This window comes from Gymnogyps californianus, chromosome 3 (genome assembly GCF_018139145.2).
Source record: "Gymnogyps californianus isolate 813 chromosome 3, ASM1813914v2, whole genome shotgun sequence".
NCBI classification, from domain to species: Eukaryota; Metazoa; Chordata; class Aves; order Accipitriformes; family Cathartidae; genus Gymnogyps; species Gymnogyps californianus.
Window position 1 is genome coordinate 102766960 of NC_059473.1, and position 26200 is coordinate 102793159.

The window sequence follows — 26200 nt, forward strand, 5'->3', positions numbered from 1 at the left end:
CTCATGGTTGAAACAAACGTACTCAGGCTTACACCTCTGCCCAGCGCAGTTGGTGCTGTCCAGGAAATGTTATAGTCAGGAACATTTCCATGGGAAGTCACTGCATTTTCCAAGTATATGAGAAATCTCTGGTACAGATCTTTTAGGAAAAGGTTTTTTTGCAGATTGAAGAGAATCAAGCAAATTTAAGTAAGGATTTTTGATAACTACTGTTAACATTGCCATAATTGGATAGATTTTTGAGATGTTAATAGCAGGAAATAAGAAAGTTACTAAACATACACACTTACAGATTCTTTTACAATTATTAGGTGTCTTGATTTTCTACGAACTCTAAGAAGTTACTAGAAAGCTCATAGAGGGGGAGAAGCTCTCCCCCTCTACTCCACTCTCGTGAGACCCTACCCGGAGTACTGCGTTCAGCTCAGCATAAGAAAGACATGGACCTGCTCGAGCAGGTCCAGAGGAGGGCCACAAAGATGATCAGGGGGCTGGAACACCTCCCCTATGAGGACAGGCTGAGAGAGTTGAGGTTGTTCAGCCTGGAGAAGAGAAGGCTCCAGGGAGACCTTATAGCGGCCTTCCAGTACTTAAAGGGGGCCTACAGGAAAGATGGGGAGGGACTCTTTATCGGGGAGTGTAGTGATAGGACAAGGGGTAATGGCTTTAAACTGAAAGAGGGTAGATTTAGATCGGATATTAAGAAGAAATTCTTTACTGTGAGGGTGGTGAGGCACTGGAACAGGTTGTCCAGAGAGGTTGTGGATGCCCCATCCCTGGAAGTGTTCAAGCTCAGGCTGGATGGGGCTTTGGGCAACCTGGTCTACTGGAAGGTGTCCCTGCCCATGGCAGGGGGGTTGGAACTAGATGATCTTTAAGGTCCCTTCCAACCCAAACCATTCTATGATTCTATGATTCTATAAGTCTGGGAATTCTGAAGTAAGAATATAGGCCTCCATGAATACATTGAGGCTCCCTTGAATCATGCTTGGAAAAAAACATCACTCAGGTGCAGTGTCTTAGAAGAACGTAAGTCTGTATCTGAAGAAAAACATGGCCAGTATGATAGTCCACAGGTGACCAGGTTATATAAAAATGTGTTTGTTCAAAAGGTGACCAGATTGTCTGAGAATGGATGGCCCACAATGTGAACAAGATGGATCTGAGAAAATACACATTAAAGGGTAGTCCACAGAACTGATGTGTTAACAAAATTAAAGAAAACAGAAATCACTTTTAATCAATTAGTTTTGAATAGGGATCAAAATATTATCATAATTTAAACATACAGGTAATCATCAAATTGACCATAACTCATAGCACAGGTGATGCTGCCTCTCAATTGGGCATATAAAGCTGTAGCAAACCCCACTGAGCAGCGGAAGGGGCTGTGTCTTTTCCCAACCAGGTATGCAGAACTGGTACTGTGGTATCCTGCACTGTATGACTAATTACACAAGCATTGCCTTGTTAGTGTGAAAGGGAGCTGTATCTTAGAATCTGGTCTAAGGTTTCATTAGTGGTGTTTGGTTTGGTTACGTGCCCTTGAGGTTTGATCTGGCTGTGAAATCTGAATGTAACAGTTCACTTTTAGTTTATCTTTAGTGATGATATATTCTGCTGTAGTTACTGTTTGGTAATAGTGATGGGAAAATGGAAGCTGCCCTTTCAAGGCTAGGATAGGAGCCCTGTAGCTTTTTTTTGGTGAGGGATAAGAGAGATCAAAGCATGTGAGCTATGCGGTGTTGCATCCAGAGCTACGCTGTTGTGCCTCTGGAGGAGGCTGGCCTGTGGCACTGAGCCAGGGAGGTTTCAGCTTACCACCAACACCTATAAAAAAAGGATTACACTCTCATAATAAACAGAATTTTCCTTAAAATGCTGAGTCTTGTGATTAAAGGTGTAACATATGGAAACCCCACCTACAGCCTGATTCTCACGGACACCTATTCTAAGTAACAGCAAGAATATATTATCAATTACACACCCCTTATATGTCTGAATAATTCTTCTTCACATTAATGCAGGCTCTGTGGGTGCTTCAAGGCGCAAATAGAGCCCACAGTGAGCAGAGATCCACTGATATTTCTTTTTCTAAGAACTTTATTCTTCAAAGGGGTATCATTTTAATAGTCAGAAAAAGACAGACCACTCTAGTTTTTTTGTTGGTTTATCCATTACAATTCAACCACTTACTGCTACAGGAGAATATTTCAAAAGCAGAAATAGGCAGCTAGATGCTGAACACCCACTGAACGCCAAAGGGTGTTTGGTTCCTAACTCCCTTGTGCCTTTTAAAATCTCCCCCAGAAGCTTTAAGTATAACAAATCAGCTCAGTGCTGACTCTGTATTATGTATTCTTGTTTTCACTGCAAACCTTAAGCAAATCACCTATATCATAAAAGAACACAACATTTTCTTATTTTGCAATAGATCGCATTTTAAAGCCAATGGAATAAAAGCCAATGACTGACAGACCCTTCAGTGAGCATGCAAAATGAGAAAGATACCAGGAATTTCTCTCCCCCTGTGCTAGGGATCATACCATACCCCCCATTCCCCCAAGGACACCTACCTTTTTTCTGCTGTGGAAAGCACAGCAGTCCAGCTGAGATGAAGAAGTACATGCCATCACTGTGGATGGGCGACTGGGGAGAGTCACTCATCCACCTAACAGAAGGACCAAGGCCATCCACCTAATTTTAGGCATATAATTTCTGCAAGCTACCTATACATCAGATACAGAACATGATCAGATACTGTCTGAGTTCTCACTGTCTCTCAGCTAGGTGCCTAAAATTAGGTAAAATGAGTCTTAATCTCTACATCTCTCCACTGACTATACAGGCAGCGCAGGCTCTGAACTTAGGGACCTGGAATGGTGTGAATACCTCCTGCATGCACTATGAACTAGGAACACACTAACACCATTATCACCCACTTCTGTATATTCTAAACAAAAAACATATAATAATAAATGATTGAGCACCAAGGTCCTGTGGAAAAAAAAAAAGATGATCATGCCACATGTGCTTCGTTAAGGTCTTTCCAGATTGGCAGAACCTATCTCTAACAAAGTCTAAACAGGCACTATTCCATTACCTTTTAATGACTTTTTTTATAACTGCATTTAATGAAGTGACCCAGTTCAATCTCATGGGCTCAAGAAGCCTTATGATATGTCAGTTCCCTCCCAGGCACTAATGTATTCCACACCAACTCCAGCACGCTGCCATGAGAATGTGTGGGGTTTTTTTGAGGATCAAATGAATTTTGATCTACTTCCCAAAATCTTCAAAGAACTCTCATGCTGGCTGAAATAGAAAGACTCATGTTCCCACGAGGAAGCATGGACCACAGATAATAACACTCAGAATTTCTAGTTCTTTATTTTTTCTAACAATAATCATCACAAATATTAATAAAATTCCAAATTGCTCTGTTACTTAGTCATTTCCTTCAAAAATATTTAAAGACATGAAATTATTGCATGCTTAGAATAGATGCTAGTGAAAGTCCTTGTTCTGCTTTTCATTCACTCCATTTTACTACCATATTACAGAGGGCTCAAAATACAGAGGTTTAGGCAATGCCAGGTAAACATGACCTCTATGTAATGCAAAGAACTGATGATAAATAATTTAATCAGAAATAGGTCCATGTGAAAAATGACAGTGATGCTATCTTTTCATCTGATTCTTTCAGATCTGCAGTCCAGGAGTTATGCTCCCTACAAAGACAGAAATGGAGACTTAACAGGAAAGGGAAAGGTGAATCTGAGAAGCAGGTTATTTCTGCGGTAAGTTCTCTTCTTAGTGCATAGAAGTCCTGCAGGCAGACTGGGTTAGTGATGTTCTCAGTAGGAACAGCCCCTCTTTTGCATCTTTTTTAGACAGAGAGGAACTCTAAGTTAGAAGCTGGAGAGGAAAGGCAATGGCAACTTAGCAAGTAGATGAACTGTAAAGGACTAAGGAGGAAGGATAGATCATCACTGCTTGGAACTCACTGTTTTAGAGCAGCTGGCTAGAATGCTGTTCAAGAAGGGAATGAGATGGCAAAGAACAAAAAATTCTTTCAGTGAAAAAGGCTAGACTTCTCTTAGTTTCATGCATGAAGGGTAGAACATGGTTCTGCCTTCTTTCCATCTTTCCAAATGAAAAATTCATGGCTGGTTAAAGCAAGCAGAGAGACACTTAAGCTCATTATTGATGAAGATCATTAATGCCTCTCTTCTGAAGGGCATTTTGCCAGCTTTACTTAAGCAGCAGTTAGGCTCTTGCTCAAAAACCCATCTTTGGATGATATTAGCAAAGCCAATTACTGTCCAATGTCAGGCCACCCAATATTTGGGAAGATAATTGAGGTTATGCTGATGGGTCAACTCTAGCAATGTTTGCATTTCAAAGATTTAGTTCGTCCCCATCTGGCTTGGTCAGTATCTAAGTAGAGAAATGAGACTGCATGATCGCTTCCTAATCACTATATTCTGGTGATGGGCCCCTTGGATTTTTTCCTGCGGAGGGAGATATTATTGACTTGATAATGGGTTACTGCAGGAAGAACACATCAAATTCTTCCTTTACAGGTACAAAATTCCACCAGTAGATTATTCTTGTCCCATGCTTATACATAGCAGTCAGGAGTAATGCTGCATTGCAGCTGAAACTTGAATGCAACTGATACTTTAATTTTATACCTCCTTCTCACTCAGTCAAGATCCTAGTCTTGTTACTTGTATAGGACATGATCCTGTCAACACTGAAGTCAATGGAAAGGCTGCCACTTAGCTCAGGTTCCCAGTATGCAAAGGCTTCGCTGGATAATTGCAGTAAGTGTTCATGTGTACTCTATTACTTTACAGTAATTGTGAGGCTGTTTGCCTTTGAAGGAAAGTGGAATACACCTCCTTTTTCCTTAATGAAGATTTAGAATACATACATGGGGAAGAAATCACTTTGGTGTATCTGCGTATATGCACCCCAATTCATGATGCTGTAACTCCTCTGTGCAGCCACATCATGAGATGAAAATAGGAATTAGAAGCAGATTAACACATAAAAGCACATAAGGAAACAGTTTGGAGATATTTAGGTCATTTTAAACCTGACTTTGTCAAGCAGTTTTCTTAAACCAGACCATCAAATTCTTTTTCCAGTCAATACAGAGAGATAACTAGCTGTGAAATCCAGCAAGCACCGAAACAGTCTCCCTCTGCAGGCCTGCCCAGGCCGCTGGCTGTGTAAGGGACTCCAGCACCAGGAGATCCCTCAAGTGTGGGTAGGTACAAATTAGGTGATTAAGGCACATACATAGGTAAAATTCATCTACACTGAAGAAATATTTTGAGGTGTGGTGGAAGTTATTTCTGCAACATCTATTGAGAATATATATGTGGGCTTCACAAGATTATTCATATCCCAGATGTTCTACTGGGACTGTCACCATTACTACTTTCCAGCTTAGCACACGCAATGGGCCCACCATCAGAGCTCAGAAAACTGCAGCAATATCTTCCTAATAAAAAACTCACAACAATCCTCTCTGTCTTTATTGTGGTACCCTTTTCTTATGACTGGGCAAAATGTACCCAAAATGTTCAGTTAGTATAAGCCATGGGAACTCATTTCCTTGAGCACCTGCCAAAGTGAATATATCTCTAGAGATTAAGTCACTTCAGTCAAGGCCTCTTCGAGTCTAAGTGTAATTTGTTGATAGTGATTATTTTTAAAGCACTGATGATTGCACACCTGGTTATCTGTGCATTCTCCTCGTTTTCCTATCATGCCTGTTAACACTTCTTGTGAAGACCCTGCTATTAAAAACTAAGTCAAAAAATTCAATGCCAAGATAGAAGGACTGATTCTATCTTTGGAATTTCTTTCATCTGGCAATCTGGCAGAATTTAAGTCCAAACAAGCAGTCTCAAGGCGCGATAAAAAAGGAGATGCAAGACTTTTGACTAACTGTTCTTGTTGATACGTTTGATTTTTTATTGCAATATTTTTTTTTCTCTATATATGAAGTGTCCATCACCACAATAATGGTCTAAACCTTAAATCAGAGCAATATCTAGTATGGAATAAAAATCTCAAGCAAGCTAGTTAGAAGAGGTGCTTATAGACAATTTTTAAAGAACTGCTCAAAATTACCCTTGCTTTAGCTTTACTCCTCTTTTTTTTCCTCCTCTAACTATTAACTCTCTCCTTTTCTTTTTTTCTTTTCTTTTTTTTTGGGCCATAGATTCAGAAGTTTCTTCTCTGTTTACCTCCTTTGACTCCTCTAGCTGCTTCAGTGCCTCCATTCTATCCAGCCATCTGATTTCTCTTATGATCAGTATCATAATTTCTCACCATTTTTCTCATGACCTGTACTCTCCTTGTCCCCTTTTCTCTCTTCTGACAATTTACCCCTCAATTTATTTATGGATTAGTCTTTGCCATGTTAGAAATGGTATGATTTTACCTGCGTTTCCCATTATTTCACTTTCATCTCCCAGCTATCAGCTCATTCTTCTCTCACGTTCTTACTATAACACTCTCAGAAATTCCTTCCAAACAACTCTTTTCTCTGATTTAGTTTTAACCTCCTTCAGATCCATATGAAACTATTCACCCTAAAATCTCTGAAGACTCTCTATCTAAATTCATGAGGACATCATTTTCATCCACTCAGACCTGACACACAACTCTTCTTAGAATACTGTATGTCCATGTCTTCAACAATTCTCTTTTCACCTGATTACCAAGGTGGTATATTTGAGAACATACTTCTCATCCACTCTTCAAATTACTGTGTGGGTTTTCTGTCCTTGCTTTCCTCCTCTCTTCTCTCTACACCTTGTTTCTGTGTGATCTCATCAGCAAATACAAATTCAACTACCATCTGTTTGCTAATGACTCACAGATATACTAGTCTACTCCAGACTAATCTCATTATGCCCAAACTGAAATCTCAGCCTGCCTCTCTGACATCTCCTCATGTATATGTAGCCATCATCTCCAACTCATCATGAATAAAACAGACAGCTTATCCTTTCCCATACACTAAACCTTTCTTTCTCAGTTAGTTAGCTCAAAATATAACTCAAGAGTCTAACTTAAGTCTTTTTCCATACACAAAAAATCTCTAGTTTCTATCAAGTGGGTTTCAAGACTAAATGAAATGTATGGCTCATCATGAGGAAACCGCACAAAGAGACCTAGGCTGAAGCATGACTCTTGCAAATGCTTAAGCAAATAGTATAGGAGACTCATGGTAGCTCAAGTTACAGCAGTTCACTAGATGTTAAACCAAGCACTCTGTTAATACAGTCAGCATGTGCTCGTGATTAAGACACTGCATAGCTGTACATCATTCAGCACCGTGGTCACTCTTAGGCAAGACAGCTCAAGTGAAGTAACTAGGAGTCATTATCTCTGACTGTCAGTATATGTGGGTATGGAGCCCTCCTGAAAGGTCTGACCAAAGTCTCCTCACTACCAAACATCGGTTCTTCTGTCTCAATAACAGCAGTATCTTTCCAGCTTTGACAAATGCAGTCTTGCCCTTCCCATATTCAATCAGATGATTGCTGCCAAAAAGATTGTTTTCTGAGCTATTCTTTGCCTCCCTCCACTGGTTCTTCCTCTTCTCTCCCATCTGATAGGAGTTACTACTTTTCATTCTCAAAGCTTGCTGACACTTTGTCACATTTAACTCACTGTCAAGATACTGACTTGCTTGTCTGTTTAGACCATAATGCTAGCTACTGTTACCCACATGTTAATAGGCTGCTTCAAACTTCCTCACATAGTATACCTCATGCTTTGCAGGATGTCCTTACGCTTAACCAGAAAACAAATAATCTGTTTTCCTTGAACGGCTTCAACAAAGTTCCCTTTTCCTCTGTTAACCCTCCAAAACCAGAATGGTTAAACCTCTGAGCAACAGTTCCTAAGTGGAATGACCTTGGTGTTGTCTCCTACAGGCACCCTGAAGGCTACTACCTACAAATCCCACCTTCCCTCAAAGGCAGAAATGTCTTTCAGAAGTCTCATCTTCCTAACAACAATTATTAATGTCACCTTAAGGACAGATGGGATCGGTGTAGGTGCTTAGAAAAGAAGCAGTGTGCTGGAGCCTTTCCCTGAAGAGCTAAGTAATGCTTGAGGGTACTTTAAAACAGGCAACATGCGTCTGCCCCCACAGCCTTGCCAACTGTTCCCCCTAAACTAAGCATTCCAGAGGGAATACAGTACAGTAGAGCAATTAATTTAGCCCAAGGGGCCCTCTTGAACAACAGTATCGTAACATCCTCTCTTGCTGACCAATGTTTCCTTGAAGCGTCGGGCCTGCCAGCCTGTAACTATCTTTTCCCTACAACGATTTCCTGTTTTCTCTTTCTGTTTCCAGCTTAGAAGAGTTGTGGTACTTACATTTATTGGCCTGCGTTGGTACAGTATATAAAACAATGATGTAGTTGTAGCTGATGTTGGAGCTGTAATTGATGTAGCTGTAGTCATCATGATTGTCAATCTTACAAGAGAAACTTCTAGTTTGGAGGGAACATTACCACAAAAAGAAAGCAGAGAAAAATCTGAACCCAAGCAACAAAATTTCTAACTGTAGACTGCCTGTGGGTGGCATAGCCTCCTTTTTATTCTTTATGGTGTAACAAATTGGGGTTAGGAACATATGTACATATAAACATTTTTTATTGTTCCAGCCTGGAAGACTATTACAACTGAAGAAATCATGAAATGTTTCAAGTCTGAAAACAGAGCTATTGAAAAAATAATGTGTTAAGTGAGAGTAACTCTGCTCTCTGTTTTTGCTAACAACTAAAGAGCTTGTGTGACCAAAAAAAAAAAAAAAAAATTTTGATGAAGTTGCTCATGGAGAAGACTTCTACTTTCTGACTTCTTAGCCCTAAATCTGTGTTCTGCTGAAGACTTCTCTTCTCATAGACTTTTTTTCCCCAACATACTATTTTGAATTTTAAACTTTCAAATTTTTTAACTTAAGACTTCACAATAACCTTCTGGCAGAAAGCTACTGCCTTCTGTCTCCCCTGGCAAGTACGAATTCTGGTTATGGGTTCCCCCAAGCATCCTTTTTTAATGAGTATGTAGCACATTTTCAGCTATGTTCTGAATCAGTAGTTTTGCTTAGATATGCGCAAATATTCCTGCACCTTACAGAAAGATGCTTTTTCCTCCCAGAAAGCAACAACAGAGAAGCAGGGATTCAAAATTATTAACATAACAATCTGAAAAATGAAAATAAAAGAGGAAATCTAACCTTTTAGACCTTTTTTTTATATGGCATAAGGAAGCAAAAGGACAAGCTCTCAATTAAAAGTAAATCCCTGTCAAGTTACCTTTAAAACACCCCGATTAGTACAAACAGTCTTGACGTATACACTCCCCCATACTGTCTATAGGGAATAGAGAGAAATATTGCCTCTGTTCAAACTCATAAATTCAGGGATTTTATGGTAGTACATTAGGTACTTAAAGTACAATAGAGAGATTACAGTCATTAGGTTAGATCATCTTCTGTAATTACCGTGTTTAGGTACTGCAGTTCCACGCTGAGCTCGAGTCAGGTTGGTGGAGATTCCTCCTGGAATGCCAAGCTTCAGTTCCATGGTCATCTTCTGGATCTTTTGGGTTTGGCAAAACTTTTGAGTCACACAGGGTTTGTAAAAGTCACTGTGACAGCTACCTGAGTCTGTAGAGAGCCTGAAACGTTAGCTGGGGGGAGTCTATGCTGCCCCATTTGTCTCAGTAAGGCACTAACTCAGGTGACAAGTGACAATGTGCTAAAGGCTAACAATGTTTATGCATAGGGTTTACTGTCATTGGATGTAAGAAAGGAGAGAAGGCATCTTTTGCAGTGATAGTGATTATGGTGCCCAGTTATTTGGCCTTACCTAGGTGCTATGAGGGGAAGAAATTGCCACTTGTTTAGCTCAATAGAGAAGGAACCAGGTCCCAAAATCTCAGTAAAGCCCAGAAAATCCTCGGAAGAATGGCAAGCCTCAGGAAACAGTAAATCTAACCAGTGTGACTCAAGACCAAGAAAGCAGATATTATATCATACCGGAGCTTCTGCAGAATCTGCTATGAGCAGGGTTAAACAGCAACTTCTCAAATTAAAAGTGCTTACTTAAACAGCACAGCAAGAAATGATACAATCATTACTGTTTTCAGCTAGACCCAGAGAGCCATAAATGGAGTTTATTTATTACTTTTATACTATTCCAGCTCAATAGACAATACAATGAAATGAAACTAAAACCAATTGTGATCTCTTGGGCCAGATACAATGCAAAAAACTCGTCGTTTTAAAAATCTAAGCCTCAGACTTCTGCAGGCCAGAAAGGAAAAGTCTCAGCTTAAACTTAGGGACCATTTCTGTCTTTCTCACAATCATTAGCAAATTCCTCCCAGTCGGCTGACAAGGAGCAAGTGGAGTGGTGTACATGAGGAGCCTGAGCAGCTCTGACTGGCGAATTCTGCACAGCAGCTTGGCTACATGATGTCTGGTACTAACACGTATTAGCATCATTTTATTTTCACGAATGCAAAAATGAGTCTCCGAGGCGTTTTGAAAATATGGATGAATACTAAGACTGGATCCCTCCTCTGGAAGTGTTCGGGCCCGGCTCCGGAGCACAGTGGGGTTGGGAGCTAAGGGGAAGAGCGGGCGGGGAAAGGCAGGGCAGGGTGACGAAGACAGAGCGCGGGCCGGGAGGGAAGGCTTGCCACGAGATGGCAGCAATGCCACGTCTTTCTCGGCAGCGTGCCGGGCCCTGGATTTTCTTTTTCTTTTTTTTTTTTTTTTTTTTTTTTTTGCATGAGGACCGCAACGTTTATACATAAATACAAGCTTATTACAAAGTCAGCCTACCTCATTCAGTGCCCATTCACCACCTTCTCGCAACTTACAATGAGAAAACAACTTTGCATATTTCACCACGAAGGAAAATTCATCATAAGTGAATAATTACAACCTTGAAACTACCTTTCCGAAGGTGTTCGCGTTTCTGTCTTTCCTTCTTATGAGCTTTTGCATTTTAATTATGGACATAGGTAAGCATTAATTATGGAATCAGGCCCAGTGTGCAGTAGTGGTGGTGGTAATCTGTACAACTCTTTCTGGATTGAAAGTCGGGTTTGGGCACCTTTTTGCCATTCCTTTGCAGGCAGGCCTGGCACAGAAACCGTTCTTGGCAAAGGGCATCACCTGCCGGGGCCGTGGGAGCATGGGGACCTGTGACAGGCCAGCCCTGGGTCACCATGTCCTTTCCCTCGGGCTCAGGGAATCAGCCCTGCTGGGTTCAGCATGGTGGTGGTGGGGAAGCCTCTGCATACTGCCATGCCTCATTTTGGGTCGGTTTTTTTGTTTTGGAAAGGACAGTTAATGGCAGAAATTCCTCTTGGCAACCGGAGCCATCGGGAATGGCAACATAAAGACAAAGCAGTGTTCCTCAAGGAGATGTTGGCTCCCCTCCTTCCCCTCAGGAACAACAGCTCGTTCTTGATGAGCAACTTGGAAGGAACGAGCAGGGCACATTTTGGACCTGCAAGCCTTCCTCTCTCCCGAGCGGGGACCAAAGCAGCGGGGAGTTTCACCTAGACTAGGGATTCCCACCCCACCCCACCCCAGCACACGCACCATCCGCACCCCACATGTGGGTGGAGGAGCCGGGAGCTGGGCTGCGGGCAGAGCCAGGGGACAGGGCGCCGGGGCGGTGCAGCAGGAGCCCCCCGGGCAGGTGTAAGCCCTGGAGCCGCCACCCTTCCCGGCGCCGGGGGACAACGGGGAGGCGGCGGGCCGGGGGGAAGCCTTCTCCCCCCGTGCGCTTTCGGGGGGCGACGGCAGCCGCCCGGGGCCGCGGCCGGGGCGGGAGGGGAAGGCCGCGGCCGCCTGGGGGGGCCGTGCCGGGGCCGGCCGGCGGAGCGGGGCGCCAGCGGGCTTGGCGTGCGCCGGGTGCGCAGCGCCGGCCCCTTCCCCTCTCCGTGGGAAGTGATGGTTGAGTCCGGCGGCGGCGGCGGCGGCTTCTCGTGTGGCTGGCAGCCGCTCCGCCGCGCTGCCTTGCGCTGCTCTCGCCGCGATCCCTCCCTCCCTCTCCCCTCCTCCTCCTCCTCCTCCTCCTCCTCTTCTTCCTCGCACTCCCCGCATCCCTCTCCCGCCGCCGCCGCTGCCCGGCTCTCCTCCCCGCCGGCGGCCGTGGATGCCGCGCTGCCCGCGGCGCCGGGCGTGCCTCCCCTCCCTCCCCTCCCCTGGGCGGGCGGCGGGCCGGCGGCGCCGGGGCTCCGCGGGCGCTGAGCGGCGCAGCCCCGCCGCGGCGCGGGACTGATGCTATGAGCAGAGCGGAGCGAGCCGCCCGCGCAGTCCTGCAGGAGGCGTCGGGCGCTGCGCGGCGCTCGGGACCCGGACCGCTCCTCTCCGCCTCTCCTCGCCCTGTGGTGGTTATTTGGCGCTGTCCTTAGCCCCGCTGCCGCTCGGAGGACACGGTCGCAGCCGAGAAGAGCCGCCGGGGGTTTTGTGTGAGTGTGTGTGTGTGTGGAATAACTGCAGACATGACTGCGTGGAGGAAATTCAAGTCTCTGCTGGTTTTCTGCGCGGGGCTCCTCACTGCAGCTCAGGGTAAGATTTGGGTTTCTTGCACTGGATTCGTGTAGGCTGTGGTTACGGCGCTGATTTCCCCCCTCAGCTAAACCGCGACCGCTCGGTTGAGCTCTCTCCCTCGCTTCGTTTCTGCGCCGGGCAACAGCAGGCTCCCCGAGCCCGGTCTCCCGTCTCCCTGCCTCCCACCTCCCGCCGGGTCCGCCGGTGTTCCCCGAGGGCTCGGCTCCCTGCCGGCCACTTCCCCCGGGAGAAACCAGCCCCCAGGAGTTGGGCAGCAGCCGCTGCGGCGCTGCGAGAGGAGCCGTGCGCATCCAACCGCCTGGGCAGCGCCGGAGTTTGGGAACACTTCGCTCCCCGCGCACGCAGGAACGGCACTCGTTGCCGTGCGAGGGACAGTCCCCGGGTTGGCAAGTTTGGCTGTCCCCTCCTCCCGAGTCCCCGGCTTTTGCCGTGCTCGGGGGGGAGCGCGGAGTGGGTGGCCGCGGAAAGCCGCCCCCGCCTGACTTCAGCCGGCTCCGCTCCCCGCAAGTTACGCGGAGGCGGGGATGCGGCGCCGGGGTCCCCCTCCGCCAGTTGCCTGCCCGTGCCGGAGAGAAGAGGGTTCCTCTCTGCTCGGCGTGCGGTGGGGAGCGTCTCCCACCCCCAGCTGGCTTTCTCCTTAAAATCAATGGGGGGAGGGAGGAGAAACGAGGGGGGTGACGGTGGAGAATTGGGTTACACAACTTCAGTGCTGGCCTCAGCCCCATCACTTGCCTCATCGCTGGAGACAACAACTTCCCCATTATTCACTTCGCCTCTCATTAGCCCTGCGCTTTTTCATGCTGGGAGAGAGATGCGAGTGTGTGTGTGAGAGAGAGAGAGAGAGGGAGGGAGGGAGGGAAGGAGGGAGGGAGGGAGAAGGAGAGAGGGAAGCTGCTCGCAGCTGAGCACCTGTCCCCGTTACAGCCTCTGCCTTCTCCCACCTAGCTCCCGGCTGTTTCTGCCTGGCTCCGGGAGGACGGTTCCCCTTGCGGTCTGTGCTGTCTGAGGCTCCCTTAACCCTTCCAAGGCGCTTTACATCGTTCCCACCATTTTATTTTTCTCACTGCTTTTTTCGGTGCGGGGGTGGCTGGAGCGGGGGGAGCGGGGGGAGCGGGGCGAGCCGACCGCGGCCCGGGCTGGCGGGCGAGACCGGAGCCTTCCCCGTCCTGCAGGTGCCCTCGTCCGCCGGGGCGGCACTGCAGGGTGCCCTCCCTCCGGCAGGCTCTGCCCGTGATCCGCAGGGAGAGGCGGTGGAAGGCCAGCCCGGTCTGCCGGCAGCCGGGCGGGAGCTTTGCCCGGTCCGGAGGAGCGGCTGCGGCTCCGCGCCAGCCCGCTGGCACCGCTCCTCTGCCCGGATCCTGCCGCTGCCTCGGTTCACCAGGCAACGCCACCCGGCTGCCCCCGGTCGCGCTGTCTCCGTGGGGAAGGGAGCGCGGGGGAGGAGAGGCGCCCGGGTTTCCTGGGCTGTGAAGCGGGCGGCTCCTGGAGACGAGGCTGCGCTCGGCGGCACACACAGCCCGGGGCGGGCGGGGGCTTCTCGGCGTGGCCGCCCTGCCCAAACTTCCAGCATCCTCCCCCCCCCCGGCCCCGGTGCCTCGGTCCCCCGCCCGCGCGGGGCCTGGCAGCCGCTCGCAGCCCGCACATGTGCCGGGCACCCCGGCGCTGCCCCAGGCAGGGGCAGGGGCAGGGGCAGGGGCAGGGGCAGGGGCAGGGGCAGGGGCCGGGCGGGCGGGGGAGCCCGGGGCCGGGCGGCGGAGCTGCGCCCAGCCGCCGCACACAGGGTCCCGGCCGCCCCGGGACGAGCTGCAGCTACAGCCGCGGCCCCGCCGGCTCCCGGGGCGGGCCGACACCCGCGACTCATTTGTTAAATACACTGTAGCTGGTTCTGTCGCTTGACATTTAAGTGTTTTCTTTTCATGGCTGACAGCACATATGAAAAGCTGGAGGCTGGATGATGGTTTTTCAGCGGAGATCCGACGTGTTTTGCTTACATACAAAGGCTTTGCCAGGAACATTTGGGCACTGCCTCTGATGCTGCTCTGCAGAATGTAATTATACCTCGCTTAATGTGGAGCAGCAACACACCTACTTAAAGGCTACAAACTGACTTAATATTGAAGTCAAACAACAGGTAGAAGGGGAACCAGCGGGGACATTTGACGTAATTCTTTCCCATTTACCTTCCCAGGCAATCGAGCACAGGTATCTATATTTAGTCAAATGTAATCCTGAGGCTGAAATTACATTTATAGTTTAGAGAGTGAAAGAACTCTTCCTTAGTAACATGAAGAGCCTAGGCTTTCAGGAGCATATAAAATTGTGATTAATAGATCCTCAGAACTCTTTGTTTTACCAGCCCCTTGGTAGTCGAATCATTTGGTAGTCACTGTAATAGGAATTCACCCGGGTTTTGGTTGGTTTGGGGGTTTTACGAGTTTAAAAAAAAAAAGGTGCTGAATTCTGGAGGTGTTGCCACAGACTTTCCCTTATCTTTCAGTAAAAATGAGAGGTGGGCTGCTTTCCACATTGTTCCTCGTTATGAAATGAAATGGGAACCCTTTGTTGCTGTGTAATTTTCTGTAACTTTTTAAAGGCGCAAGAAAGGACGAAAATGAACATACGTCATCGTTCATTGTGGTAGACTTGAGGTGCAGTTCTATACATTTCTTTGGACTCATTTTGTCTGACTGATGCATCTGAGTGTTTTGGAAAACATTTGGGGGATTCTTCCCTGTCCATTATGCTTTAAGCATCAAGGGAAATTAGTATGGAGTCATTTAAAGGAACCACTTTCCCAGAAACTACCCTATCATAGCAGTTATGCTTCAACAAGACAGGCAGCATGGTGTTTAGCTCTGCATGTTAAGATGGGCTTGTTTATAGAGCCATTTGCTAATTCTGATAGGTTGTATCCTAGCAAAAGCAAACATAAAAAGCATTGATTTGCTTGAAACACAAAACACATCAGTACCATTTCTGTAAAAATTCATACTGCTAGGGAACAAATGGTAGATTTAGACTGAACTCAGACTAAAATTCGAGATAAAAGATTAAGATATCTTTCTGCTGTGACCTGAGGTCTGTGAACAACCTATTTTCAATGTAGAAATACATATTGCTTAATACTTAAAATTGTCCCGGTACATGTTTTCAAGATCATTTCCTGGACTTGTTCAGATAACCAAATACAACACCTTCATTGACACCTAATTGCCTCAAACAAAATGTGCATAAGCAGGCTTATGCACAGAGGTATCATTCAGATTAATGGAAATAGCGAAGGAAAAGCCTTTCTGTTCTTAAACTGAATCCAGACAGTGAAAGGACTCCTACATCTACAGCTTAGGATTTTGTTAAAAAAAAAAAAAGAAAAAGAAATAAACCCCAAAACATTTTATGTACCCTCTGTTCACTGCTATCACTTTGTCAAAATAATTGCTATGACTACATCACACAAAGTTACCACTATGTTTAAGGCCTACTCCTGTTCGACTGAGAGTGTTTGTCTCTTTTAAAGTCATGTATTTTCTCTCTCTCCAAAGCAGTGTTTCTCAAACTGTGAAGCTGGTCTCTCTAGAGAGGCTCCATTCTCTTCCAGAGAAGACTAAAGCAATCCTAGGGAAAATGAGCTGAAAAAAAGGATTTTTTAAAAGAACATCAGAGCTAGGTGTTGAATACCCAGCTGCAAAACCAAGTATTCTATGGATGCATTCCCCACTCCCCAGCCCAGTGAGGAGATGGCCGTAGAAAGGCAGAAAAGAGAACAGCCAGCTCTGACCACGTAACACTTTAATGTAAAAATGCATTTACGTTTTGGTAAGATCTGTATCTTTCCCAATTTTCCATCAAGATATGTATATAATGTCCTTAACTCTGTATAGGAATAGAAAATATGGTCAATTTGAATATAATACAGTGGAGAGCACATCCGTTCAACAAAGATTCCCCAAACAATCATTTTAGACCTTTGAACCCATAGATGAGGTTTGAATTCCCACCATCAGCCAGTACAGGGTTATCAGTTTCTCTGTGGGTGGAATGGGATACTGGTGTGTGTGGAACAGGATACGGGTGTGAGGAGCTGGAGATGGTATACAAGCACATGCAGGCGCAAGCACACATGAACTTCAGGATGTATTGAAATTTGTGAGGGCACTTCAGCACTGTCTGTGATCTGTATATATAGGAACTATTCTGCAGATTGTTTTCTGTTTATTTTACTGACTGTCACTCCCATGTCCCTTTACACAGGTGTGTATGATTTTGATCAGGCATGGATTTTTTGTTTGAGGGGTGGGGCAGTTGTAATTTTTTGCCCCTGCAGGCTGCTTTTTCTATACAAACATGGAATCTAGCTCTTCATCTTATTATTACTCAGTATATGGTAGTATCATTACATATTTGATTGATATATCATCATGATATACATCATTGATATATACAAGTTTTTAAAAGACATCTATGGGACTTCGGCCTCGATGCCATTTACATTCATGAAAACTTTGGCCCCACCAAATTAGGAACAATCTGAAACTGTAAATATTTTAAACTGAAACCAATGCATTCAGGCTTTACCATGCTCTCTAGAAAGGCTGAAAAACTCTAGGGACTGCCAATTTCAACTTTTTCAAGACATGTCATCTGTACACTGTCACATTAAACTTCCTCTCGCAACCTTTCCTCGGAGAAGTAACTGCTTAATAGTGTGACTGTGTAAAGCCTCCAACGAATTTAAAGATAAGATGTAATTTGATTTTGCTCGAATCTCTATTGAACTGTCATGTCCTTGACCACGATGACATTATTCTGCTAGTAAACAGCTTTAAGCGCAAGCCCAGGCGCAGCGGCGTGGCGCCGGGCTGCCTGTAACCAGCAGGGGGATGCAGTGTGGCAAGGGGAACTGCTGGTTTAACTATACAATCCACCGGAGCAGTAGCGTAAGTATGAGACATGATCCCTAATAAAACTCGAGCATACAACTGGATTTAAATCAGGGTCACGGAATAAGAATCTGGCCTCTAGTTCTCCATATGGCTGCAAAATTAGCCAGATTAGACTCAGCTAAATTGGATGTTCTTCCAATTTCTGCAGTGAACAAAGAATAAGAATCATATGGAAATTCTCCTAATGTGTATGAATCACTTTCTTTTACTTAGATGTTTTACTTTTCTACGTCAGTTGCAATCTCCTTTAAACCATTTTTATCAACCGGTAACTTTTGAAATAGGGAAAAATGCCTGAGGAAAGCTGTGAGATCTTACTTTGTCCTCACTCATCTTTGTTCTGGCTGGATGACAGACTTCACTATATGACATTTCTATTGCATTTAAGAAAATCTACACTGTATTTGTTATAAGCATTTCTCAACGGAATAACTGCTTAAACAAATTACTTGGATTATTGCTAGTGTTATATTGACACACACAGGCAACATTTATCAGTTGCCTGCATTTAGCAATTTGACCGGTAAATGGAGGCACGCATGCACTGAAAACTCTTACAAGAGTAACAATGCATCTTATTGCCAATAACAAGTCTTACTTGCTCAGAGACAAACATTTTTTCTGCATTTCTTACTCATATAAAAAAAAAAAAAGAGAGAAAATGACAACAGTTTCTTGCCATTTTTACCTGGAGGGCACATTCAGTTAAAAGGGCAGAGCAAGATTTAATCACTGTTATGTTGCTGATGATTAACCAGAATTCCTCTTGATTAATCAGAATATCATTAATGATTTGCTTTTAGCAAAAGATAAGCAAAAAAATCACAATTTCTTGCAATTATAGTAATGCTTTCATTTCCAGCATAAAAATTAATCACAGTTTGTTACAGCTTTATAATTATTAAATTATGCATTTTAACAATACATGCATGCATATCCTGAAATAGTGATTCCACTTCTTTCAACTTCATTTTTTGAGTCATCACTGTCACGTAAAAGGTAACTCCGGACAGTTGTGAGGGCCCTATTCTGCTGCAGTGGAAACTGAAATTTCTATTGATTTCAGCAGTAGCTGGATTGGCCAATTTTGAAAAGATCGCTACTTGGAATAAGGCAGGCATGGTAGATACTGCAGCTGAATAGTGGAGCCAGACCCTGTTTAATATGAGCTCTCGTGGCTGAGAACTTCTGACATTGTTTACATCCATGTATGACTGAAAAAAAGGAAAACTGGATGAATCTGAGCAATTAACCTTGATAATATTAAAAGATTTATGTATTTATAGAAGTAATTTGTTTTTAAACAATATCTCCAAGCATAGTTTTATCTGACGTCTACCTTGCTTCCTCTTTTTTTTCTCTGCTTTTTCCTTAAAGAAATTATGAAAGACGATATACAGAGAAACCTAGTATCATTTTAGTCTTCGGATGTTTTATGTCTCTCTTACAGTATCCCATGGATACTGAAGTACAGAATCATGTTCTGTATTCATGTCTCCGTTGTACAGTGGCTTTCCAAAAGAAACATTTGCAGCACTGCAGCTGACACAGAGCTGAATAAATAATAATGAATAAAACTTTGTGTGCAGTATTTGTTTTGCAAACTTGCATAAAATATGGTCAGCATTTTAAAATTAGATTTTGCAGCACTTGCTTCACGCCTTATTCTCAATTTCAAGGCAATGACTTTTTCATGCAATTTTTCCAAACATGAAGTTTTTCTTATTTCTTGTCTGAAAGTTTTCCTTGGCTTTTTTATTAGAGACCCATTTCTAAACCTATATTGGAGGTTTTTTAATTGAAATGTTCTTATAATTCTCTTGTTTGCAGCAAACCCTTGACATTTGGCAGAGAGCAAATCTGGGTCTAGGGATATATCTTTTCCTCATCCTATGATCTGCAGATCAAATGTAGCCATGATATAATACTTCATAAATCATTATTTGCTTCCTTTGACCTGTATTACTCGCCATATCGTGTTCACATACAAAACCGAAGAGAACACAAATATTCAAACTTATATTTTGCTTACACTGGTGCTGAAACACCAGCAATTTACAGTACATTGGGAACAAAAGCACAGCCAGCCTTGCTCTGTATTTGAAGCTCAGGTTCAAGGGTGGGCCTAAACACACTGGGGATCCCAAGCAGGATATTTTCTTTTTTAAATACTGGCCCAGCTGTAGCTTGGATTTAAAGCATCTTCACTGTGCTTGCAATGCCTGCTGCTGAAATGGATGAGGGAGCTTGGCTCACTTTGCTTAGTGTATCCAAAATACATGAACGAGAGCTTAGGCTTGGCTTTGGGCATCGTGCTTGAGCTAGAACTTGCCTTGTATGAGCACATCAGGGTTCAGTCTGAACTCATGGTGCGTATAACACGCACCATGTAGCTTGGGACCCACATCAGACTGCCAGTGTCCAACACAGCTGGAGCGCAAGGAACAGGGAAGTGATTTTGTCAGGAAGCAGCTGATGTTGGGAAGCAAGCAGCTAGATATCGCAGGAATACACGTGAGCTCGTGGAATCTGCCTTGCCCTGAACTGTAGGAAAAAAATGCGTGTGACTGTGAGGATAAGAAAAAAGGAAAGAGCGATGCTTCTTGCACAACAGTGAAGTCTTTGAAAAGGCCATTTTGATAAAATAAAAAAAAAAAGGCAAAGTGTTTAACTTATTTTTAGACTAATTTTACATGCTTCTGGTTGTGAAACAAATGGTCATGACAAATCACACTGTTCTCACTAATGTCTGTGGGATATCAATGCAGAATCTGACTGCTTCCAAGTGACTAAGTACACTATTTTAGCTTTACCCCAGCAGCCAGATTCTCTATTGGTATCCCGCTGATGTTTCTTATAATACATAGATTGAGTCATGCCAAGCATTTTTTTGGGGAAAAGCTGTTTTATAATTCACTTTTAGAACCTCAGTACAATCAAGCAACCGCTAATATCACAATCGGTGACCCTCTGCATTCATAGACATCTCTCTTGACAAATTAAATTGATTTTCTTTATCTTAGCACATAAATATCCCCAGCGCACACACTGACCCATTGTTTGCAGTGTCTCTAATACTGAAGAATGTAGTGTTAATGGATTTTACGAAGTCAACAGTGGCAGCAGTAGCGTTGTGTTTGTGAGCTATACTCAACCATTTCTGTCTTGCTTTCCTATGAAACCCATATAGGGGAGGCTTTATCATGGTACTTAATTAACATAAATACAAATGCTGAAATTTTCCTTTCTTTTTTCCAGGTACATAATGTAGTTAACTTGAAACAAATCTGCCAGTTTGTAGAGAAAAACCATTCTGCTATGCAGAACTAAGTATGTTGGACATAGACTCTAGTCATCAGCTAAATAGTTTGGGTTGCTGTATGTCAGATTCTGACCAGTTAGGACCTGATCCAAAGGCCGGGGAACTCACAGAAAAAAAAATAAATCTCATTAACCTTAATGGACTTTGAATCTGGCCTTTATTATAGCCACATATCACACAGAGAACTTGCACTAAAACCACAGAAATGCCATTTAGAATCAAAGAATCATAGAATGGTTTGGGTTGGAAGGGACCTTAAAGATCGTCTAGTTCCAACCCCCCTGCCATGGGCAGGGACACCTTCCAGTAGACCAGGTTGCCCAAAGCCCCATCCAGCCTGGCCTTCAACACTTCCAGGGATGGGGCATCCACAGCCTCTCTGGGCAACCTGTTCCAGTGTCTCACCACTCTCACAGTAAAGAATTTCTTCTTAATATCCAATCTAAATCTACCCTCTTTCAGTTTAAAATCGTTACCCCTCATCCTATCACTACACTCCTTGATAAAGAGGCTCTCACCATCTTTCCTGTAGGCCCCCTTTAGGTACTGGAAGGCCGCTATAAGGTCTCCCTGGAGCCTTTTTTTCTCCAGGCTAAACCACCTCAACTCTCAGCCTGTCTTCATAGGAGAGGTGCTCCAGCCCCCTGATCATCTTCTTGGCCCTCCTCTGGACTCACTCCAACAGGTCCATGTCCTTCTTATGTTGGGGGCACCAGAGCTGAACGCAGTACTCCAGGTGGGGTCTCACAAGAGTGGAGTAGAGGGGGACAATCACCTCCCTCGACCTGCTGATCACGCTTCTTTTGATGCAGCCCAGGATACTGTTGGCTTTCTGGGCTGCAAGTGCACATTGCTAGGTCATATTCAGTTTTTCATCCACCAATACCCCCAAGTCCTTCTCTGCAGGGCTGCTCTCGATCCTTTCATCCCCCAGCCTGTATTTGTGCTTGGGATTGCCCCGACCCATGTGCAGGACCTTGCACTTGGCCTTGTTGAACTTCACAAGGTTCGCACAGGCCCACCTCTCAAGCCTGTCGAGGTCCCTCTGGATGGCATCCCTTCCCTCCAGTGTGTCGACCGCATCACACAGCTTGGTGTCGTTTACATTGAAGATACACGATGCCTCAGATTTTTTTACCTATCTATCTGAAGCGTACCTTACTCCACTGGCTTTCACTAGTTATATAATTTATTTGGTTCTGAGGAGAGATTAACCTTTAATTGCTTTCTTTAGCAAAATTTAGTAAACAGACTGATAGCATGGAGATGATCTATGCAAACAGCAAAGAAGGATTTCTTCAACTCATGTTGCCATGACAATTTAGATTTTCCCTGTCAACTCCTGAGAAGCTCCAAAGTAATTTCTTTAAAGCAACGAATCAAGGAATATTTTGGAAATTGAAGTTGCTCTCTTTTTTCAATTTAGTATCATTTAACAGAGTGAGTGGCCTGACCCAAAAGATTTTAAAATCTACAAACAAGAACTATTGCAAAAAATATAACATCATGGAACCCTCTTCATGGATTTCTGGTGATTTACACCAGCAGAGAAGCTGACTTCAGATGCATTATCAAGCGATTTAGAGTTAGTTTATTAACTATATGATAATAATAAATAGTCATCATAAAAACAATAACGGATAATGAAGAGTGGAGAGGCCAGCTTATAGTTTTCATTTTGATCTTCACGACAATATTTTATCTTGCAGCTATTTTGAGGGAATTAGATTACAGAAGGATTATAGAACAAAGAAGGACTAATAATTTTATTTTTGTAACAGTTCTAATTATAAAATTAGTTCAATGAATGAGGAACAAAATCAAAAGGCTCTTGTCCACATATTTAAATTACTATCCAAGATACATCCCGTATGCAATATGTTATTACTAATCAAACTGAACTTCCCTCTTTTGATTTGTTTTAAATGAAATGGATTGTTTTGAAAATACCTAAAACTAGTCCAAACTACTATAATTTAATTCTTAAGAAATAAATTACTGCCTTAAAGAGGTATTTCTTAGGTTGCTGTTAGCAATGAGAGAAACATGGTAAACGAAAAGAAGATAACGTGAAGTGCTGTTTCTGCTGGGAAAATAAGTTTCTCTGTATAGAAGACAAGAAAAGTAGCTCAGTAATGGTTTTCTTTTTAAAATGTTCCTGGCAGATGATGGCTACTGAGTTGGTGTAGTTTGTTTACCGCTTTGCAATGGATTTGAGATGAGTCATATCACATTAGAAGGAAAATTGAGAAGTTGTTTTGTCAAAGTGAATTCAGTTTTCCTCTTTTTCATATATGCTGAAATTATTAGTTTTCTTTAAACAGAGACACCTAACTGATTTTTTTTAGAGTTGATTCTTGTTGTTTTCATAAATCTGAGTTCCTGTTGCTAGAAATGGTAAGTCCAGATCTATAATCTCTGTATACTGGATAAGGTGACTGAGCTGGAGTCTCCTTTCAGTTAGCCTCATGCATCTTCTTTAAAGTACTAGCCATTTTATTGTCAAGCTAGTTTGGACCACAATAATGTCAACCTCTACAAGCACAGCTGGTTTTTGCAAGCCTTTCTATCCCGTTGTCTTCAGAACGGGAGTTGACTAAGTAAGAACTAGAGGATGGGTCCTCAAGATTTCATGTTGTAGAGAAACCTTTATTTCTGTCTTTTTTCCTTACTGACTTTATAAGTCCACTTTACTGGTAATGCATCTCAATGTATCCACAAACAGTGTTAAAATGAAGTGGTACTTACTTATATAAATATTTGATAAAGAAACAGACTTGTGGATGGAATATACTTATGATACATCAGGTCATAGGCATTCAGCATGAAAAACAACTTTTTTTCAAAATATCTGATGGAAGAGGAGATCCATTTATTGAATAAAAGAACATGTACATACTGAACAATAAAAGCATCTGTCTGAGCTCATTTTACCTGCAAAACAAGTTTTAGTGTCAAGTTCAAGGATGCTGGGAAGGGGGCGGAAGGTACTGTTTATTGTCAAGAGCCTAGATTTGTATTTTTACTTTCTTTTCAGGAGTGCCAAATATCTGCAGTTCCCACTGCCATAAGAGAAAACTGCAGATCTCAGCACTTTTGAACATCAAGGAATTTGTACTGTACTTACTTTTACACTTGAGAATCATGATAATCTGAATACAATATAGTGCTGTAAAGAGAATGGATAGACAAAAATATTCAGCATTTACTACTGTTATCTCCCAGGTAGTATCTGAATTAAGCAAAGTTTCCAAATCTACAATTGTTGTGTTATTTTTTTAGGAAGGAGAGATTCAAGGGAAGTTGTGGTTTGTTTTTCTTTAAAACTGTTGCACTTAAGTAAATCTGTGTATAAGAAATGCCCCCTGGATCTGATGTACCCTGGAACAAACTGTTTATGATTACAAAGCAAACATTAAAAGCAGCAGCAAATCAGAATTGGGAGTGAAGCCAACTCATAGACTACTTGGATAATGGAGACTGTTGTCCTGGCCCAGAATTAAAAACAATCAGTTCCACCTCCACTTTATTTCCTCTATGAGTATTCATCATTTTTACATTTATCCCACATTGATGGTAACTAATTGCAGTTCCTTGGGGCTCCATTTTTCTTTCTAAGAAACAGGCCATTTGTAAGGGATGAGGCAGGCTCTGGTGGAAAAAAGGTATCTATCTACCCAGTTTTACCACTGTAGGATAGGCACCAAACTTCTCTTGATATTATTGTGCATCACTCTGCAGACCATATTTGCAGGACAGATAGATCTGTGCAAATGTTTTGAATGTGCTTTGTCACTGTGTTGGGTTTGTGTGGCAAGGTTTTGGTAGCAGGGGGGCTGCAGGGGTGGCTTCTGTGAGAAGCTGCTAGAAGCTTCCCCTGTGTCCGATAGAGCCAATGCCAGCTAGCCCCAAGACGGACCCGCCACTGGCCAAGGCTGAGCCCATCAGCAATGGTGGTAGCGCCTCTGCGATAACATATTTAAGAAGGCAGAAAAAACCCATGCAGCAGCAGCCAGAAGAGAGGAGTGAGAAGATGTGAGGAACAACTCTGCAGACACCAAGGTCAGGGAAGAAGGAGAGGGAGGAGGTGCTCCAGGCACCAGAGCAGAGATTCCCCTGCAGCCCATGGAGGGTGAAGACCACGGTGAGGCAGGCTGTCCCCCTGCAGCCCATGGAGGTCCATGGTGGAGCAGATATCCACCTGCAGCCCATGGAGGATCCCACGCTGGAGCAGGTGGATGCCCAAAGGAGGCTGTGACCGCGTAGGAAGCCCACGCTGGAGCAGGCTCCTGGCAGGACCTGTGGCCCCGTGGAGAGAGGAGCCCACGCTGGAGCAGGTTTGCTGGCAGGACCTGTGACCCCGCAGGGGACCCACGCTGGAGCAGTCTGTTCCTGAAGGGAACCCACGGAAAGGGAACCCCTTGCACCCTATGGAAGGGACCCACGCTGGAGCAGTTCGTGGAGGACTGCAGCCCATGGGAAGGACTCACGTTGGAGAAGTTCCTGGAGGACTGTCTCCCATGGGAGGGACCCCACACTGGAGCAGGGGAAGAGTGTGAGGAGTCCTCCCCCTGAGGAGGAAGCAGCGGCAGAGACAACGTGTGATGAACTGACCCAAACCCCCATTGCCCGTCCGTCTGCACTGCTCGGGGGGAGGAGGTAGAGAAAATTGGGAGTAAAGTTAAGCCTGGGACGAAGGGAGGAGTGGGGGGAAGGTGTTTTTAAGATTTGGTTTTATTTCTCATTATGCTACTCTGATTTGATTGGTAATAAATTAAACTAATTTCCCCAAGTCGAGTCTGTTTTGCCCGTGACAGTAATTGGTGAGTGATGTCTCCCTGTCCTTAACTTGACCCACGAGCCTTTTGTTATATTTTCTCCCCTGTCCAGTTGAGGAGGGGGAGTGATAGAGCAGCTTTGGTGGGCACCTGGCATCCAGCCAGGGTCAACCCACCACAGTCACGTAGCACTGGTACTTTCAGGTACAGTTTTGTAAAGCAGAAGCATTTTGTGCGACTCTCTCAACAGCAGTTTGCTTCTCAGACGTACTCCGTCACACTGCTGTTGTCTAGGTACTATCCCAAAAGAGCGATGTGCATGAGGATCAGGTCTCCTGGGGGGAAAAAATCAATTAAAAAAGAAGCTACTCTTTGACGATAGAAAGGTAATGTACTGCCCACTGTGAAAAAATAAGCTATTGTGGTAACAGACTGTGTCAGGTGAGGGATGGCCATTCAGCACAGAGGACAGCATAGGCAGCCGATGGAAATCATTCTTATATTTCATTGACACACT

The 26200-nt window shown here is 44.2% G+C and overlaps 1 protein-coding gene across 1 annotated transcript in view; it reads left to right on the forward strand.

The window, feature by feature from the left end:
• Window positions 1-12570: 12570 nt before the first annotated feature.
• The window catches only part of CSMD1 (CUB and Sushi multiple domains 1), a 1238313-nt gene continuing 1224683 nt past the window's right edge, over window positions 12571-26200 (forward strand). Inside the window, 1 exon segment of the mRNA XM_050893357.1 lies at window positions 12571-12637. Within this exon segment, the coding sequence (XP_050749314.1) occupies window positions 12571-12637 (67 nt within the window).